This window comes from Schistocerca gregaria, chromosome 1 (assembly GCF_023897955.1).
Source record: "Schistocerca gregaria isolate iqSchGreg1 chromosome 1, iqSchGreg1.2, whole genome shotgun sequence".
Lineage (NCBI taxonomy): Eukaryota > Metazoa > Arthropoda > Insecta > Orthoptera > Acrididae > Schistocerca > Schistocerca gregaria.
Window position 1 is genome coordinate 1,028,778,248 of NC_064920.1, and position 18,984 is coordinate 1,028,797,231.

The 18,984-nt window shown below is 36.4% G+C and overlaps 1 protein-coding gene across 1 annotated transcript in view; it reads left to right on the forward strand.

Annotated features, from left to right (window-relative positions):
- LOC126285417 (short transient receptor potential channel 4-like) overlaps positions 1–18,984 on the forward strand; it is a 214,960-nt gene that overhangs the window by 141,301 nt on the left and 54,675 nt on the right. Inside the window, exon 10 of the mRNA XM_049984823.1 lies at positions 16,531–16,646. Coding sequence (XP_049840780.1) covers positions 16,531–16,646 — 116 coding nt within the window. The remainder of the gene's footprint in view (positions 1–16,530; positions 16,647–18,984) is intronic.

Below are 18,984 nucleotides of genomic sequence, written 5' to 3' on the forward strand. Positions count from 1 at the left end.
TTTAGTGGAACAGAGAGCTCATCAATAAAGGCAGTGTGCCATACAATCAAGACAATATGCCATAAATTCTGGCAATTTTCTGTAGGTCCAAAACAAGACAAGAGAAGTTCATGCTCTGTGATCAAATGAAATTTGTGACCATATAAAAAAATGTGAATTTTATAGATGGCCAACATTTCCTTTTTGCTCTGTAAATAATATTATTGAGGTGGAGGAAGTATCTAAGACTATAGGAGGAAAAGCCCTAATATTGTGTGGGATGCATCTGCCACCACCACCAACAACAGAAAATGGGGCTGGTAAGTCATAAGGAAGAATGCTGAATAGAGGGCCAATTTTAACTTCTGAGAAGCCAGATGGCACTCTTCTGACCATTGAAAGAGGATGGCTTTTTGTGGACACTATTTAGTGGGTGGACTATGGAAGCTGACTGTGGAATGAAATGCACACAGTAATTAACTTTTCCTGTAACTAATTGAAGGTACTTAATGAATTTAGCCACAGGCATGGTCTGAATAGCATCCATAAATCCTTTGGTGAGCCAAATACCTTCTTCACTCAGGATATAGCCTGTCTAGATGACCACCTGTTGCACACCATAGTATCTACTTTTACATCTACATATGCACTCCGCTAGCCACCAAGCAATGTGTGGTGGAGGGCACAAATCACACCAGAGTCATATTCCCCACCCCTCTTTTTCACTCACGGATCGCACGAGGGAAAAACGACTGTCTGAACGCCTCAGTATGAGCTCTAATTTCCCTTATCTTTGAATGGTGATCATTGCGTGATTTGAAAGTTGGTGGTAATAATGTATGCTCTACATACTCGATGAAAATCAGATTTTGTTATTTCGTGAGAAGCCCCTTCCGTTTAGTGCGCCGTCTATCTGCAAGTGTGACCCACTTCAAACTTTCTATGAGATTTGTAATGCTCTCGCGATGGTTAAATGGACCAGTAACAAATCTTACTGCTCTTCTTTGGACCTTCTCAATCTCTTGAATCAGACCCAACTGGTAAGGGTCCCATACAGACCAACAGTACTCTAAGACTGGACAAACTAATGTATTGTAAACTATTTCCTTTCTTGAAGGACTGCATCTCTTCAGGATTCTACCAGTAAACTGCATAAAAAAAAAAAAAAAAAAAAAAAAAAAAAAAAAAAAAACTTAATCTTTAGTGTCATGCAATATTTTGTGTAATGTAATTTCTTGTACAGACATCTTTTATTAACCTGACACGTTCCACATCATTACGAAGTGTCGTATTCATGATCTATGGAACAAGTATTAATCTAATCTAATCTAATCTAATCTAATCTATCCATTACTTGTGTAATCTGATCATTCCATTTGAGATCATTTCGAATAGCCACACCCAGATACTTGACGGATGTTACCACTTCCAAAGACTGGGCATTTATTTTGCACTCGTACAGTAATGGGGATTTACGCCTTGTTATACACAATAGGTTACACTTACTAATATTGAGAGATAACTGCCAGTCCTTACACCACACATTTATTTTCTGCAAATCCTCATTGATTTGTTCACAACTTTCATGTGATACTACTTTCCTGTAGACTACAGCATCATCAGCAAACAATCTAATGCCACTGTCAGTACCATCAACCAGATAGTTTATGTAAATCGTAAAAGGCAGTGGACCTATTACACTGCCCTGGGGCACACCTGAGGTTATGTTTGTTTTTGTTGAAGTCACTCCGTTTAGGATGACATACTGCTCCATGTCTGTTAGAAAACTTTCTATCAAACCTCATATGTCATCAGATAGATTGTAAGCGGACACTTTTTGGAGCAAGTGACAGTGTGGAACTGAGTCGAACACCTTTTGAAAGTCGAGAAATATGGCATCAACCTGGGACCCGGTATTTAGAGCATGTTGTATATCATGCACAAAGAGGCTGTGTCTCGCCTTTTCCTAAAACCGTGCTGGTTTCTGCAGATAAGCTTCTCAGAGTCTAGAAAGGTCATTATGTCTGAACACAAAATATGTTCCATGATTCTACAACAATTCAATGTCGTTGAAATTTGCTGGTAATTATATTAATTATATGCATCCGATTTTCTACCCTTTTTATAGACTGCTATGACCTGGGCCTTCTTCAAGTCCCATGGAACTTTCTGCTGTTCCAATGATCTCTGATAGATGATGGATAAGAATTGTGCTATATTTATATCATAGTCAACATATAATCTTACGGGGATACCGTCTGGGCCAGATGCCTTCCTGGTGCCTAAGGATCTTAACTGTTTTACCATCCCAGATACACTAAACACTATGTCAGCCATCCTTGTTTGTTTGATAATTGAAAGGGAGAATGGTTCTGCAGTCATCTTCCACAAATGAGTTTTTGAAAGCAAGGTTCAAAATTTTGGCCTTTTGTTTATCATCATCAGTTACATTACCCATACTGTCAGCAAGAGAAGGTATTGAATTATTTGTAGCATTCATAGATTTTACTTATGACCAAAATTTTTGTGTTATTTTTAGAATCTGCAGATAAAATATTGCTTTCAAATTCTTTAAAAGAATCTCTCATTGTCCTCCTTACAGCTGCTTTCAATTTGCATGATTTCTGTTTATGAGCCGGGCAGTGACTACGTTTAAAATGACTGTTCAAAATTCTCTGCTTTCTCAGCAACTTCCTAACATGTTTGTTGTACCAAGTTAGATCCTTTCCCTCCCCTATATTTTTGCTAGACACATACTTCTGTAGCACATGGTAGACAATACCTTTAAATTCCGATCAAAGATGCTCAATATCTTTGTGTCCCGCGGTGAATGCTTGGAGCTGACTATGAAGATATTGATTAATGACACTTTCATTGGCTTTCCCGACATTATGGTCGCCAATACCTTCACTAGATCAACTTCCTCAAAAAGTACCCCATGGTGATTGTATGCCCAAACTTTTGATCACTCTTCATTAAGCCAGGGAACACCCACATTAAAGTACAAAGACTTATTAATAATTAAAACCAAAGCACCAGTATTTAAAAGAAAAGTCACTGAAATGTCTTGGGCTGTTCCACGTAATAAAATTTTAGATGGTGCTAGCACATGATCACTGCCTGATATGTTATTGATGTGAATTGGCTTTGGCTGATGCCTAATGCTGACAATGTAGTGGCATACTTCTTGCAATATGACCTCTACATAAACATTTATAACACTCACCCTGATTATATGGATATTCCTGTCTGGGATGTTTGGTAAAACAATCCCGGCAACTTGGGAAAAAATGTATCACCATGGACAACACCTGGTATTAGCCTGCAATTGCAGAGAATGCAGCTGGGTGAATGATGCCAAATGGAACTTGACTACCGCTTTAAATTCTGTTATTAAATCCTGCTACACTGCATTACTATAGCTTTGGGCCACATGTGAAACATCAAACTCTGCTGAAAAAGTTAGCTGCACAGCATACAATATTGCAAATTCACATGCAATTTGCAGCACTTCAGCCAGAGAGAGGTCAGAGTGTCTTAAAGGTTGTGTGCGAACCTCCTTACCTGGGACTAAAAGAATCATTAAATCACATATCAAACTTCCTGTTTCTGATTTACCACACAAAAATGTAATTTGTGTTTTCTAAGCAACATCTATGATCCTAGATACATACCTCATAGTATTTAACTTGCGTTGTTATAAGGAGAATTACTTCACACATTTTGTTGGAAAAATAATTGGATAATAAAGAGAATATGTGAGACAGTTGTAACACAGGTGACGCAATCAACAGTGTAAATTTTAGAACAAAGTAATATCACTGTGTATTCATAGACAGCTAAAAGACCCATTGACAGTCCGGATATTAATTTTGATGTCACTTGTCTCAAAGTTCAGTACAAGATGTTTTGGATATACTTCCCAGCTATTGAATTGTTGAAATGTGTGATCAGCTGGCAGCACTTGTGTCTGCTGCAACACTGAACTAGTTAAGTGCTTGAGCAATTGCTGATACTAGTTTAGTTGTGCTGTCAAAACTCAAGAAATTTTGCATCTGTAATAGTGCTTGGTGAACCAAAACTGGTACCTCCTCTTTGCCAAATTTGTAACCATCACTTTACAGCTAACTACATGAACTGTAACAACAGATGAAAATTGTCTATTATTCCTTGATAGTGGACAATAATAGTTCTTGGCGGAATCCAATATAAGTCATAGTTCCAAACAGAAATTCATGTGCAAAAGTTCCTGATTGAAACTTGTCCAAACACTACTAATTCACTATGTATTTATATTGTAATTAGGATCTAAAGTGAAGTTCCCTTAAGTCAGCAGTGGTGGAAGCCACATACTCATAAATCAGAGCACTATACAACACAAGTCTAAATGCACAATTAATAAAATGTCCAGGGCTATTATGCCATGGTCAAATGGATTTCACCTTAAAACCTGATGTTACATCTCCATCTGTGGAGGACATTTTCAAGGGGGATCATAGCTTTGTTGAATGTCCAATTCACAACCTGGTTTGCTACCGAATGGAATAAAAGAGTTCTATGAACAGGTGGATGGCATCACTATTGGGATCCACTTAAGACTGGTTATAGCAAACTTCTCTATACAAAAATTCAAGGAGCAGGCATTGGAAACTGTGAACAAGAAACCTAATATCTGGTTCTGTTATGTGGAGAGTACATTTGTTCTGTGGTGGCATTGCAAGGAGGAACTGGATCATTTTCACCAACATCTGAACAGGATCAATCTAAAGATTCAGTTTACCAAGGAAACGGAGGCAGATGGAAGATTAAATTTTCTTGATGTACTAGTTTTCAAGAAAGGAGATGGTTGCTTGGGCCACACAGTTTACAGAAAATCCATGCACACAGAACATTCCTTACACTGAGATTTGAACTACCACCCACAAGAAAAGCAAGGCATCAAAAACCTGCTGGTGGATAGAACAAGGAAAATCTGTGAACCAACGCATTGTTCAAGAATGATTATTCATTCACTGAGGTGAAAAGAGCATTAAGACCACTGTGCAGAAATTACAGTGATGCTCAAGACCTAGTGAAATCTAAAGTTTTCCTGCCATTCATTAAGCATGTGACTGATGGCAAAGGAAAAATCCCGAAAAAGTGGAATATCCTGCTAATCTACATACCCACATGTAAGATACGAGATCACCTAAAATCGGCCAAGGATGCTTGCCAACTACTGAAAAAACCTGGAATTTGTAAGATTTTGTGTAGTTGTGGGGAGGTGTATGTGGGTACTACAAAAAGGACTGTCAAAAAACGATTTGAAGAGCACAAGGGCAATTGCAAAAGAGGGGAGACAGATCAATCAGCTGTTGCAGAACATACCTTACAGCCAGAAGACCACTACATTTATTTTGATAGGACGCAAGTACTGGCAGCCACAAGTGGATACCACGAAAAACTATACAAAGAGACCACAGAGATTGCAAAACACACCAGGAATTTCAATAGGAAGGTGGAGGGCATGAAATTGAGCGACATTTGGATTCCGATGCTGAAGAAGATGTGTACCAGTCTTCCACCATGGGATGATAGCAACAGCAGACAACGGCAATCAACAATGGCCAGTTGTGCTCGCCTATTCAAAACATGTGACATCACACCACTGTGCAGAAGTTTGTGGAAGCGAAATATTGCTGTAGTCATTCGCAATCCAGGGTGTGACTCAGACATTCAACAAAGCTACAATCCCCGTTGAAAATGTCCGCCACAGATGGGGATGAAACATCAGGTTTTAAAGTAAAATCCGTTTGACCATGGCATAATAGCCTGGAACATTTTATTCATTGTGACATTTCCATCCATGAAAGTTTGCATTTTACACAAGCCTAAATTGGTCCAAGTAAACAGCAGTGCCACTTGTAAAGGTAAAGTCAAGTAATAGCAACTGAAAGAATCTGCCGCAAGGTGGCTCTACATTTGCCCACTATGGAAGTTCTGTGAATGGTCTGTGCTCTCAGTGACATTCCTGCCATATATGCCCTTGCCAGACATGGGTGATGTTACACACATCAACACATCTGTATCTTACATTTGCATGTCCGTCAGGGTTTCTAAAATTGTTTATCCAAACGATTAATCACTGTCAGGTCACATGTCCTCACAACATAAAATACTGTGGAAAGGTACACAAAGGACATTGGTACACAAAGTAGTAGTCAAGAGCTGCATACCACTAACAGTTATCCCTCTGATGATGACATTTGCTGAGTAAGTTAATGAAGGACAGGGATGACCATCCATGGTACAATGGTCACATTAGGTAGTTCCTATAAAACCAAAGAGAGCTTCATCACATGCATAAACAAGCCTTGATGAATAACAAAATCTCAAGGAAGCCATCATAATTGTAAAAGGGTTAACGTAAGAATCATTTGAGGAATTCAAAAGTAAAATTTTGTATACTTATCTGATGAAACTTGCAAAAAGTTGGTAAATGGAACAAACTCATCCGACCAGTCATCCAGTGAGCATACAGGCACCATAACATAGAATGCCACGTTTTCCAGAATTTTGCCACTGAGGAAAAGTGTACTATGGTTTCTTCTAACAATCATCACATAAATGCTGACTGCACAAAAGCCAGAATGACAGATACTGACATAACTGATTGGGGATTGCCTAATGCCTTCAGGCAGAAAGCTATGGAGCCAAGAGGACTGTCATATGTAATGGAAGAAATTCATCCAAGATGCAAAAGAGGGACAGTCACTGGTTTTCAATACAAAGGGATAATATTTACGAAAAGCAAAAATTTTTGAGAATTTTGCCTGTCCATTTACTAAAATTATATCATAAATTAACTAAAGCAATTATTATCTATAACTGCCATGTATACAAATCCCATTAATATCCTAGGTGAACCTATACTGTGACAGTACATGAAGACCAACTGTCATGTCACAGTGGACCAGCACACTGTTTGAATATGCCAGGTGATAACCACACTTGTATCTTGCTGACTGAGAAGCATTGTGTGGCTTCATTAGTTAGTCACATTTCATTTCCAGATTTTCAGTTATAATCATCCTGACTGGATGCTGATTGTTGGAGGTTCTTCAGTGATATTGTATGTGATGGTTATAGTTATTTTGGTTATGATTCCTCAGTGGTTAAATATTGTTCTTTTTGTTTCACGGTATCAACTATTCACTACCTTTGAATTTCTTTTTAGATTCCCATTTCCATTTTGGAACCCATATTTGTTCCTGTGGGCCCACCTATATTTTTTTTCATATCCAAAACATCCAGTTGTTCTAGATTGATTCATAACTTGCTTACTTTGCTCATATCTTTCCCTCACATACTTTTCCTTACTTGAATTGGCAGGTAGTTTATCAATACTCCTGGTAACTGCCTTTCAGTAATGGATGTATCTTGTAGTTTCACTTTATTCACATGCTATTCCAAGTAATATCTTTCCCATTTATTTCCATGTGGACTTCAATCTGTTAACTCTCTGAACAGCTTCTGCTGTCCCACATTTCTACAAAATTCGTACTGGTTCAACACAGACCATTCTGAGGTATCTCCCCGTAAATACCCTATAGCAAATTGAATCTCTGCACTATTATTCTACCAGGGTGGAAAAGCAGCATCAAATTTTAATAAAAACACAATGCTGTGCATCCTATTGCTAGGTTTAAATGTTTGTAACTTATTCTTAATTCCAACCAACTTCTTGCTCTTGGGGCATATATAGATCTTTAACCTGTACTTTTATATTACCAAGATCTATTCTTTAAAACCTTGAACAGGGCACCACTAAGAAACTATAGCATTATAGATACAATGGGAATCATGCAGCCAACCAATTGCATGTCAAAAATTTTAATCAAACTGTTATCTACATTTTGACAGATATAAACCTGTCTCCCTCAGAAGAAGTAATAACACTTGAAAATATCATATATTATAACTAGTACAAGAAGCCATATGTGCAAAATGAACATCAGAAATTACATATATTCGAAATGTAAAATAAACTTATGTGTTATATATTGTGTGAAAAGTCATAAGGCTTTGTCAGTAGTAAAATGATCCATAGAAATGCCAGGGCATAACCATAAGGCTTAGTCAATAGTTAAGATGATCCATCTAAAGTATAAGGCTATGTGCATCGTACACATAAACAGACAACTAAAGGAAAGGGAGGACAACCCAGCACAAAACTTACGCCCAGGTGATGCTCACATAAGATAATAATAATAATAATAATAATAATAATAATAATAATAAAGATTTTATTGTCTTTAGGCCATTACAGCAATTGACAACATCAAATGAAGCTACAATTTATAATACAGTGTGATAAGGTATTGACTACTGAAATATTTTAGCTTATATTACAGTAAATGTACAGTGGGTCATCTGTTGGATTACTGCACATTACAGTTGAAGACTTCATTGATATCATAGAATGGGTGAGCAATAAACCATTCATGCAGTATTTCTCTGAATGTATGCTCAGGAAGATCCTGTATGGCATGTGGCAGCTTATTAAATAGTTTGTGCCCTGTGACTTCATAGCTATTTATTGATTTTGATAGTCTATGGTAAGGCGTGTATATGTGTTTGATGCTTCTTGTGTTGTAACAATGTACATTTTCTCTATGTTTTACATCTTGTAGGTTCTTCTTCGTGAAGATTAAGACATTGTATATATAGAGGTTTATTACAGTCATAATTTTTTGTTTAGTAAATAAGGGTTTGCAGTGAGCCTTATGTGAAGAATTTGTAATTATCCTAATGGCTTTCTTCTGCAATAATAGGATGTCATGTATATGATTACAGTTACCCCACAAGATAATGACATAGGATATAATGCTTTGGAAAAATACAAAATAAGATGATCTGATGTATGTTTCAGGTACACAATTTCTGAGTTGTCTTAGTAAATAAATTACTCTAGATAGCTTACTACTAATATAGTTTACATGTTGGTCCCAGGATAACTTTCATCTAAATAAACTCCCAGGAATTTAACAGAACTAGGGTCATCAGATAGTGGCTTGTCTCGTAGAGTGAAGATTATCTGCTGAGTTTTATTTTCATTTAGCAGGAAACCATTTGCTCTGAACCAATATGCTGCATGAGTGAGTGTATTTTCAGCACAGGTTTTAAGATCATTAAGATTGTTACTGCTATGAAGAAAAGTCCTATCATATATGAGGCAGTGCCAACCACAAAAGATACCTGACATATTAATAAAATTACATTAGAATAATATCACAGAAATAGTAACATAACAAAACCTATAAAATAGCATATAAATCTATGCAAGTGTTGAACAAAACTATTATGCACATTAAATTAGTTTAACGACAGAGTGTGTCTTTGAGAAAATAATATCTCTCGAAACCACAGAAAGCCTGATTCAGCTGCTATGTCAATTTAAGAACAGGCTGATAGCTATCAGTAAAGTTTCTGTTTTTTAGCTGTAATTGATCATTAAGAATAAAGCCCCTATAGTTGTGCCCAAATATTTGAAATTCCTGATTTCAAATGCATTTATATTGATATTTAAAGACCTTGTTTTTACTTTAATCACTGTTATCAATTAACAGTTATTGTAACTTTTCAAGCAGAACACACATTGTTTCTCTTCATTCTGTTAAATGTCCATTTATTGATGAAAACTTGCTTTTATCTAATATTTGATTCTCAAATATATTACTGATCTTGTGTCCGCCTGCTTAGTTGAGTGGTAATGTGCTTGCCTACAATGCAGGGGGTGCGGGTTCAATTCTCAGCCAGATTGTAGATTTTGTCCGCTCATCGACTAGTTGTTGTGTTGTCCTCATCATTTCATCCTCAACCTCAGCACGTAAGTCGCCCAATGTGGTGTCGACTGAAGTAATATTTGCACTTGGCAGCCAAACTTTCCTATCTGGGGCCTCCCGGCAACAATGCCACATGATCATTTCATTTCATTTTTAGTGATCTTGTACTTTTCATAAAATCTCATGTCTAGACTTAACTTTTTCAGATTATTTGATGTTCCTGTCCCTGTTAAAGTTTAGAACACTTGTCAGAGTTGGCATCACAGCAGAAATGTTCAATACAACTGCCTTTGCACTGGACGCACAATCACAGTCCTTTTTGCTGCTCCTGCTGCACGTGCTGTACATTCGGTGGATCAACAGAGGCACACACCTCCTCAGTATGCCAGCAAAGATGGCCTAAATTCTTGACTTTTATCTCATATACAATTGACTTCAAATATCCCCACAGATAAAAGTCAAGATGTGTAATATCAGGGGATTGTGGTGGCCATTTGATAGGAGCACTGTTCATCCAGAAACTACCTTACTTCAGTAGCGTGGTGGGCAGGTGCTCTGTCATGTTGGAAGAAGGTTGGGAAATCACCCTGTGGATTCAACAGTGTTGGAAGCACATAACCACAGAGCATGTTAAGATACCTCTCTGCATTCAAGGTTCCATCAATAAACACTGGATCCATGATTCTTTTGTCCAAAATCCCACACCAAACCATTACTTTTTCACCACCAGCACCTTTACAGGGATCCACCCACAAGGGGTTTGCATCTGACCAGTTTGTTTTCTTCTCCTTGCAAATAAAAATTAGGTTCATTAGTGAGCAACACTGTCATATGAAGTTTGGATTCCTATTACACTGGTTCAAAGCGCATTTTGAAAACTGCAACCACTGATCGTGGTCATCCTCCAAGAGATGATGTTTCAACTGTAGCTCTTATGGGTGCCATTAGTGTGTGCTCAACAAAAGCAGGATTGAACACTGACTGACACTGGATATTGCTGATAACTGGCATGTACTGCAATGTGGACTTTTCACAAACAATCCCACAATTGCTCTTGCAGTCTCCTTGCTGGTGGCCATTGCTGGATTCCCACCATGTGGCTTTTCTACACAGAACCTGTTGCACTAAATTTGTCCAATAACTTGGATACTGTCAAATGTGAAATTTCATTTCTTTCAGGATGCCAGGCATTGAAGTGAGCAGCAATTACTCTGGTAATTTGTCCACAACTTATTAACACAATTTCAATGTTCTCCTGCCTGTGTAAATGCCATTGTGGATCATCTGCAACAATAAACAAACTTGATCACCACCTTGCAGTTTCAAATTTTAACAGGTCATAACTCCTACATAAATAAAGATATCTTAAAATAGATTTCACATGTGTATTCCTGAGAAAGAGGCAGTTCAAAATGATATGCCATATGACCCCTTCCCATTTGAAACGCATAACCCATATGCCAGATGGCGGATTTCAAATGGCCACTGCTGTCACCACAGCTCCTGTAAGTTGTTCCCCTACCCACAGACACTCCATACCAGACAACATTATGATTTCTCACGATGTTTGACTTTTATAGAGGTGCATACAGACTTCTGACTCACCCTGTTCTCTCAAAAAAAGCTTCAACACCATAAAAAAGTTTCTTCACAACATATTCACAACAGCAAATACTCTTCTCGGGTTTGCCTCCAGATTGTATTGTGTAACTCGCAAACCCGAGAAGAGTATTTGCAGCAGATCTGTCGGGAAAGCATGAAAAGTCATATTCACAACAGTTTATTAACCACAGATTACACAGTCTGCCATGAATTGTAAAACTTGAGCTTGGTATGTACAATATAGCAGTGCAGACTCTCTTTACAGATTCAGCATATCTCACCACATACCATATTTTCTTTTATTTTTACATTACTATAACACTCATCACAGCAATTAAATTCAGCATCAGGCATCTTCTTCTGCTGCATGGCCATCAACTCTGGGAAGATTACATCTGGCGATCCTCATGTATTATAGGAAACTACTGCTGGCTCCCATTTATTTGCTGTAACACTCATACAATAAAAAATAAAAAAAAATAAAAAACCCATATATAAACATTTTGTAGTCTTTTTTTTTTCAGTTTAAATTTCTACTGGTATGCATTCATTAACCAACACTAAAATAAAATGATAGTGTGACTCGCTGTATATTGTTGCAGCAGCTGGATTATGGGATGGTTCACTGAGGTATGATTTATCATCATGACATCAGCAAGATAATGTTCCTTTCCACAAAGCTGGAAGTACAAAATTGTTAAGGTTTTCACGGAAACTTGTTGACAAAATGCCTGTTGATGCACATTCTTTAGCCAATGGTTGTTTTATGACTTTTCTGATGTTTTGCCAGCACAAGTGACTGGTATTGTCAGAGCTTCACCCTCCATTGTTGGTGATGGACTGGAATCAGCTCATGGCCACAGACTATAGGTACCTGATGTCCCATTGTCTGAGGACTTTACCAAGGTCATTACTACTGGCGCTCTCCCCTTGCTACCTGCAAAACCCATTCACTGCAGCATAAGAACCCAGGATCTGCCCACCTTGAAAGAAGAAAAATGCGTCAAGGCAAACTGATACTGGATTCCTGTGCTGTGGCACATAATCATTGCAGGTAACAAAGTGAGAACTGTCCACAGAAAAGCCCTTGGACATTGGTGTGCCAGTTAGATATAATCTGTGGCTATGAGCTTAACTCCAGTCCACCACTAGCAATAGAGGGTGAAGCTTTGACAGTGCCAGCTGTTTGGGTTGGCGAAACATCAGAAAAATCATCAAACAAATGTCAGCCGAAGAACCCGAGCCAGAAACCAATAGGCAATTTGTCAATTTATGATACTACTATGATTATTGTATTTATTACATGACTCCATCATATGCACCCTTCAACAACTCTGAGAAGTTCTCCAGATTGTGTGGTTCCCAGTACCTCCAGGGATCTATCAGCTTTTGGACGAGTCACATCTAGCTTTATTAGCTGCTCTGTGTACTGCAAATAGCAGGTACTCTTGGTGATAGGAGGTAATAGCAATGTGACTTTACAGTGTATATAACCTTCTTTTAAATAATTTAAATATTTATGGTTAATCAGTTAGATACAAGTGCTGAAAGGCATGCCAACTAAGAAGTGTATAAACAAAACAATAAAAAAAACATTCCATTCAGCTAAACAGTGCAAAGTGAATGTGCACTTTTCATTCAGATGTAACTTTATTAATATTTGATATTAAAAAGAATTATCTTCTACATATGGCTCTATCACATTTCTTTCATTTTGACTGGTACTGATTCAAGTTATTTGCGCAGAAAAAAATGTTAAGCATTTCAAAATAATATTCAGCATTCAGTGTTATTGCAGCTCTGTTTTCTTCAACAAAAATAGGATCACGCAATTTCCAATTTGTCAAACACCCAGCATTTTGAGTCAGTCACCAATTCCTTTCACATCTGTCTGCTCCCTCACCAGCACAATAGAATCATCATAACAATATACGAGAATAACATCTGTCGGCAATTCTCATGAAACTATCTCTGCCCCAGTACAACTTATATCACTGTAATAATGTATACTCTTTCCACTCACATCCACCATTTGTGGCAGCTTGCTGAAACTACATTCAGTTTTTTACATGGCAGAAAAATATGTAATAGAATCTGCAGAATATGTCCATGTGATAAAGTAGGAGTTCTCTTTTGTAATTTGTCTACAGATCCTATGTGATCAGTTGGAAATAGTACATACTATTATTTTGCAGAAGAAGTAAGAAAAAATTATGAAATATTCAACATGTTAATTTTTGTTAAAGTTTAATACAGTGTCTGACAGAAATACCCATACAAACGTCAAGATACAGATTCCTCACACCAAAAGGTGAAGAAAATTCATAGAAACACATCTCCAAAAATCCTTCAATTCTCTGCCACTAATGAAAGGACAGTTTTCAAAATTCTGAAGCCAGAAACTGATACTAAATGTCCAAAATGGTCTGTTCTAGCTTCTACACACATGCACATGTGCTTGTTGGACTATGGTCTGTTGCATATTTTGAAACATCCCTTGCACTGTGTCAGTGGCTTCATAGTCTTCCATGACGGCTTGGTAAAACACCTCTGTTTTAAGAATATCTGCTGCATAAACCAATTTATTTAATTACCCCAGTGATTACACTACAAATAAGTGAGATCATGAGAATGTGCAAATCAAGGAACTGGACCACCTGTCATCAAAGATATCATCTTGTGCATCTCAAACAATGTGTCTGAAATTTGTAAATTTGCTTATTCTTACTTGACAGCACCATCAGGATGCTGGAAGACAGTCTAAACCTAGCAGATAGTCATCCACAATTCCAGCCTACACATTAATTTTTAACTTGTGCTGATGTCTAGCTAGCATTGTACATTGAGGATTTTCATTCATTCACAAGAACTGGATGTGAAAATGTGCTGTTTGATATCTTCCAAATGTTACCTCATTTGTGAACAAGACTGAAGATTTATTTATTTATCCATCCATAGACAATGAATATTGTATGGATGTTGTCCAAAAGTACATGTAAATTTGTAGGAAACAATCTGTGCAAAAGGAACATACAAAATTTTACATTAAGTAGTACAAAGAATAATACATACAAAATTTAACAAAAAAATGTACACAGAATAATACTTGATCATACAAGACACAGTAACACAAATTTTTATACATGTATACTAACTGTATTGTAAGTGCATTGTCTGTTTGCCCTAAGGCTTGACTTTTGTCTTCCCTAAACAGAAAGCCCTTATATTCACTACAATAATTCAGTACAGATTTTAAACACTCAGCAGCTGTCCATCAGATTTAAAAATTAACAGAAACCTTAGGGGATGAAAGACAGTGTTTTCAGTTTTGCCTTAACATAAACATAATTAGAATTATTTATTGGCCTAAATAGTCATTTACCAAGTAAAAACATTGTTCAAGTAGAAATTCTTTAAATTCTACTTTAGATCTGTTTTCATCTTCTAACTTTCTGTGAACTGAATAGTTCAAGCAAAAGCCGTAGACAAAAAATCTTCCATGTTCAGTGATTGGCAGGCTAAAGACCTTTCACATACTGAAGATGGTTCAGATACAGTACATCAAAAGTCTGTGAAGTTTCCCCCCTTGTTGTATTAAGTGATGGATTGTATGCTGTGCTAACATGTAACATACTAAAATCTAGATCTTCTTCAACTGAATGCAGAACATATTTTTTTCTGGTCGAGTGTAGGAGCGAAACTTATTCTACGTTTACACCTCATCTGTGGTACTGCATATTTTGTCTCAGTTACATGGCAATAAATAGCAGCATAAAGGTTAAACAACCTGTCTGTGTTCTGTCTGTATATGAATTTTGATACAGTTGTGAAGCTTCACAACCATCACCACTTGCATACTCAAATAAAAATAATCTTTACCTATTCATTAAATTAAAATTCTGTGATGGTTAATTGGAACACTTATCAGGTAACTCACACTTGGAAAGTGATACATTCAAGATAGATTAATTTCAAAGGTACATAAATGTCAAACATAAACTAGTCTGCATAACAATAAATCACCACTAATGATGCAATGAGTGCTTCAGCACATTCACTTGTATTAGTATTTTCACTAGAATAGCGAACAAAATTAGTTTTAAGTATTGGCTACAAACTTCCATTTTTACATTTCATAAAGAACACATTAGTCTTAAACATTCATAATAACTCAACAACAAATGGTTCTTGACACATGCCTATTTATGATTTTTCCTGCCACCCAGTGTTTGAAAAAGTATTTTTGAAACATTCTATAGGTTGCACCAAAGCTCAATCACCATTTCTTTTCATTTAGATTCTACTTCTCTGTTTTTGAGGAGTGCTAGTCAATAGCACTTCTTATTTTTATTGATGTCTATCAGAATTTTCTCAATTGTTCTGCTGAATTTCTATTTCAAAGTTTTAACTTTAAGCATCAACATAACCATATTGTTATATGATTTAAAAATTCTTTATGAATATGTTACAGCACTATTTACCAACTTTCAGAAATTTTGTTGGATATTTGCTATATTTACTGATATGAGGAATAATCATATAAAAAAGATATACTTTGTGTAAATGTTTGTTAATGACATGTAACTTTTTAAATATCTCAGCTACAAAATATTGCATACATTACAGTCAGTTTTATGGGGTTTAATAAGTTTTGTGTGTTCCATGCAAAATTAAGATCTGGAGGCATGGTGCATTTTCAGACTAACTAACCCAGTTACACAAAAATGACAATTTTAGAATACTGCCCCACCCTCCCCCCTCCATTCTTCCTCCCCCATCCAACCACCGCCACATCCAGACACACAACACATCCCTCGGTTAATTTTTTGCATATGCCCTTGCCTGTTAATCGATGCAACAGATTTCTGAACTGGTTAGGAAAACACTGTAAGAACAATATCAACAGAGTTACTAAAATATGAAACAATACCACATCTCTCTGAAACATCAACCCCATACTACCACATCAAACTGAATAGTTTAGTTAATATAACAGTTCAAAAAATAACATTGATTACATAGTTCATATGCCGCTTCATAGAAATTATAGAGATTATTATATGAAGTGAGAACTTCATAGTTCATAAAGATAAGGCTGCTTAAACAATGTGTTTTATTTTCACAGTGTTTGAGGTCATTTCAGTTATTGTGATGCTCAACATGCTCATCGCTACGATGTCCAATACTTTCCAGAAGGTGACGGACAATGTTGCCATTGAGTGGACTTTTGGCAAGACTGAAGTATGAAGCTAATCAGTAATAATGTTTATACATTTGTAGTTGCATCTAGCATCTAATGGTGTGTATATGTACAAGATACAGAACAACTTATACACCACTTTTACAAATACAATAACAAGCATAATTAAATGAAAAGTATACAATAACTAAAGAGCTGAAATGGAAAAGGTTGTAAGTGCTGAATTGGTCAATATTCCAATTTTGCATTGAAAATGTCCTACATGCTATTGCCAATGGCCTCGAGAGAGATCTAAGTGAAGAGCAACTACTTGTAGTTCCCACTGACTCTGATAGATGGAATCTGATGTAACTTCATGATCGTTGGTGTGAAAAAGGTTGCATGCCATTCAGTATTCAGTGAGAGTTGATGCTGTGCTTAGTGAAGTCTGCAAGTTGAGTCACATTCACCACTCATTTAAGTGTGTTTTGACGTTTTCTAAAGAATTGTGTAGAGCTAAGATGTCAAGGGACATCCCAAAAGTGAAGGAAGTGTATAATCCTCCAGACAAGGTATATGTCAATCAGTTCTTTGTTAAATATAATGACATAACCAACTCATTGTTTGCATTAAACTCCTTCATTATTATTGCTGACTTTGCTTTGTTCATTCTATCCAGGCTTCCTGCAAACGCTGATATGTATGCCAATCACTGAGCAATAGCAACATCCAGAAGCTGTATGAGGGTTTCTCACATTTATCAAAATATGTCCAAGGCATGTATTTACCGAGTCATATTCATTTGACAAACATTGCAATAAGATGCCATGGGAGCTATGAAGACCCAGCAGACAGCAGAAGAAAACTGTCAGCTGTGTACACTATTCCAACACAGCAAGGTACTGTGTGATTCTGTAATAATACCATCCTAGCAGTATTCAGAATATTGATAAAGGAAAATCAACTTCTCTTGGAATGTTTAAAGAAAGGAAATATCGATTCACACCTAAGCGCCAGCTGGAAATATGGGGTGACAACTGTGTTGGTCAGAATAAGAACAAGATGGTGCTGCTGGTTCTAGTGTATCTAGTAGAGAGAGGAGACTACAGTTCTATTGACCTGAAGTTTCTGGTCTCTGAACACTCTTATACATCTTGTGATTGAGATTTAAGTATTATTGAGAAACAAAAATGTGGTTTCAAAGCCATTGTGCCAGAAGAACTTATTCCTGTTACACAACCGATTTCAAGTGGTGACAATCCCATAATCTGATTTCTTTGATGTCTTCCGTGCCTGTGATGAGATTATGAACACAGCATCATTACAGATTACTAACAAATCATGGACTAAAGTGTCTGTGACAGATACATGATACTATTTTCAAGAAGGGAAAATTTAAAGAAATCGCCTAGATCCAAAATGTCATCAGTTCTAAAAGGACATCTGTTCTTCCTAACTTTTTATTGTTGTGTTTTTTATAACAGTGCTTTCAATAACTTTTGTTAATATCTTTAGTGATTATTGTTCAAAACACATACCTAAACTGGTTGTACCTAAAAATTAGAAGAAATGAAGCATTTCTTAAGTTCCATTTATTTTCTTAACGTCTGAAAAATTTACTTTTTGGCACTTACATCATTTTCCATGTCAGCTCTTCAATTATTATGCAATATGGGCTTAAATCTAGAACATACCATATATTTTTGTTTTAGCAACCCAAAAATAAAGTAATGCTTAAAAATGAGCACTGTATAATAACTATTACACTAATGCAAAAAAGTAACTAACTGAAATGGAAGTTACAAAAAAATGGAAAAATTTTGCGCATTAAACAAAACATATTTTAATATGATTTTACGTATTGTAACTGCATGACATAGAGAATATTTCTTCAGTAACTCAGCAGCAGAGGACTGTTTAAATTGCGTTTCCCTAGTGCTTCTTTCTCATTTTGGCTGTGATGGGAGGTCTGTTATAAATCAGTGTGTTCAAATTTTTCACTTCAGCATGATAATTACCCAAGTTTCCAATTGGTGCATATTATGATTGTATATGTTCTTACGTTAATTACATCAAACAACTGAAGTTTTTCTAAACTTAAAAAGTTCCATAAATATGTTTGCAAGGAACAGGCAATGAAATTAGCCACAAAAAACTGGCTTAATAACAACTTGTGGAAGCGTATTTTTTATAAGTTTAAGAATTTAATTTTTCATTTGAATTTATTTTTTATTTACTTGCTTATTTACAAAAATATTTTTATTATGAACCTCAGAGAGTGAAACCATATCAAAGGACTCAAGTGTGCCATAATGACTGTCACAGGAGTGACTGAATATTCTGAATGAATAATGGAAATTGTTCAATACAGTAGAGTCTCAATAGTTCAAGTTTCCAATA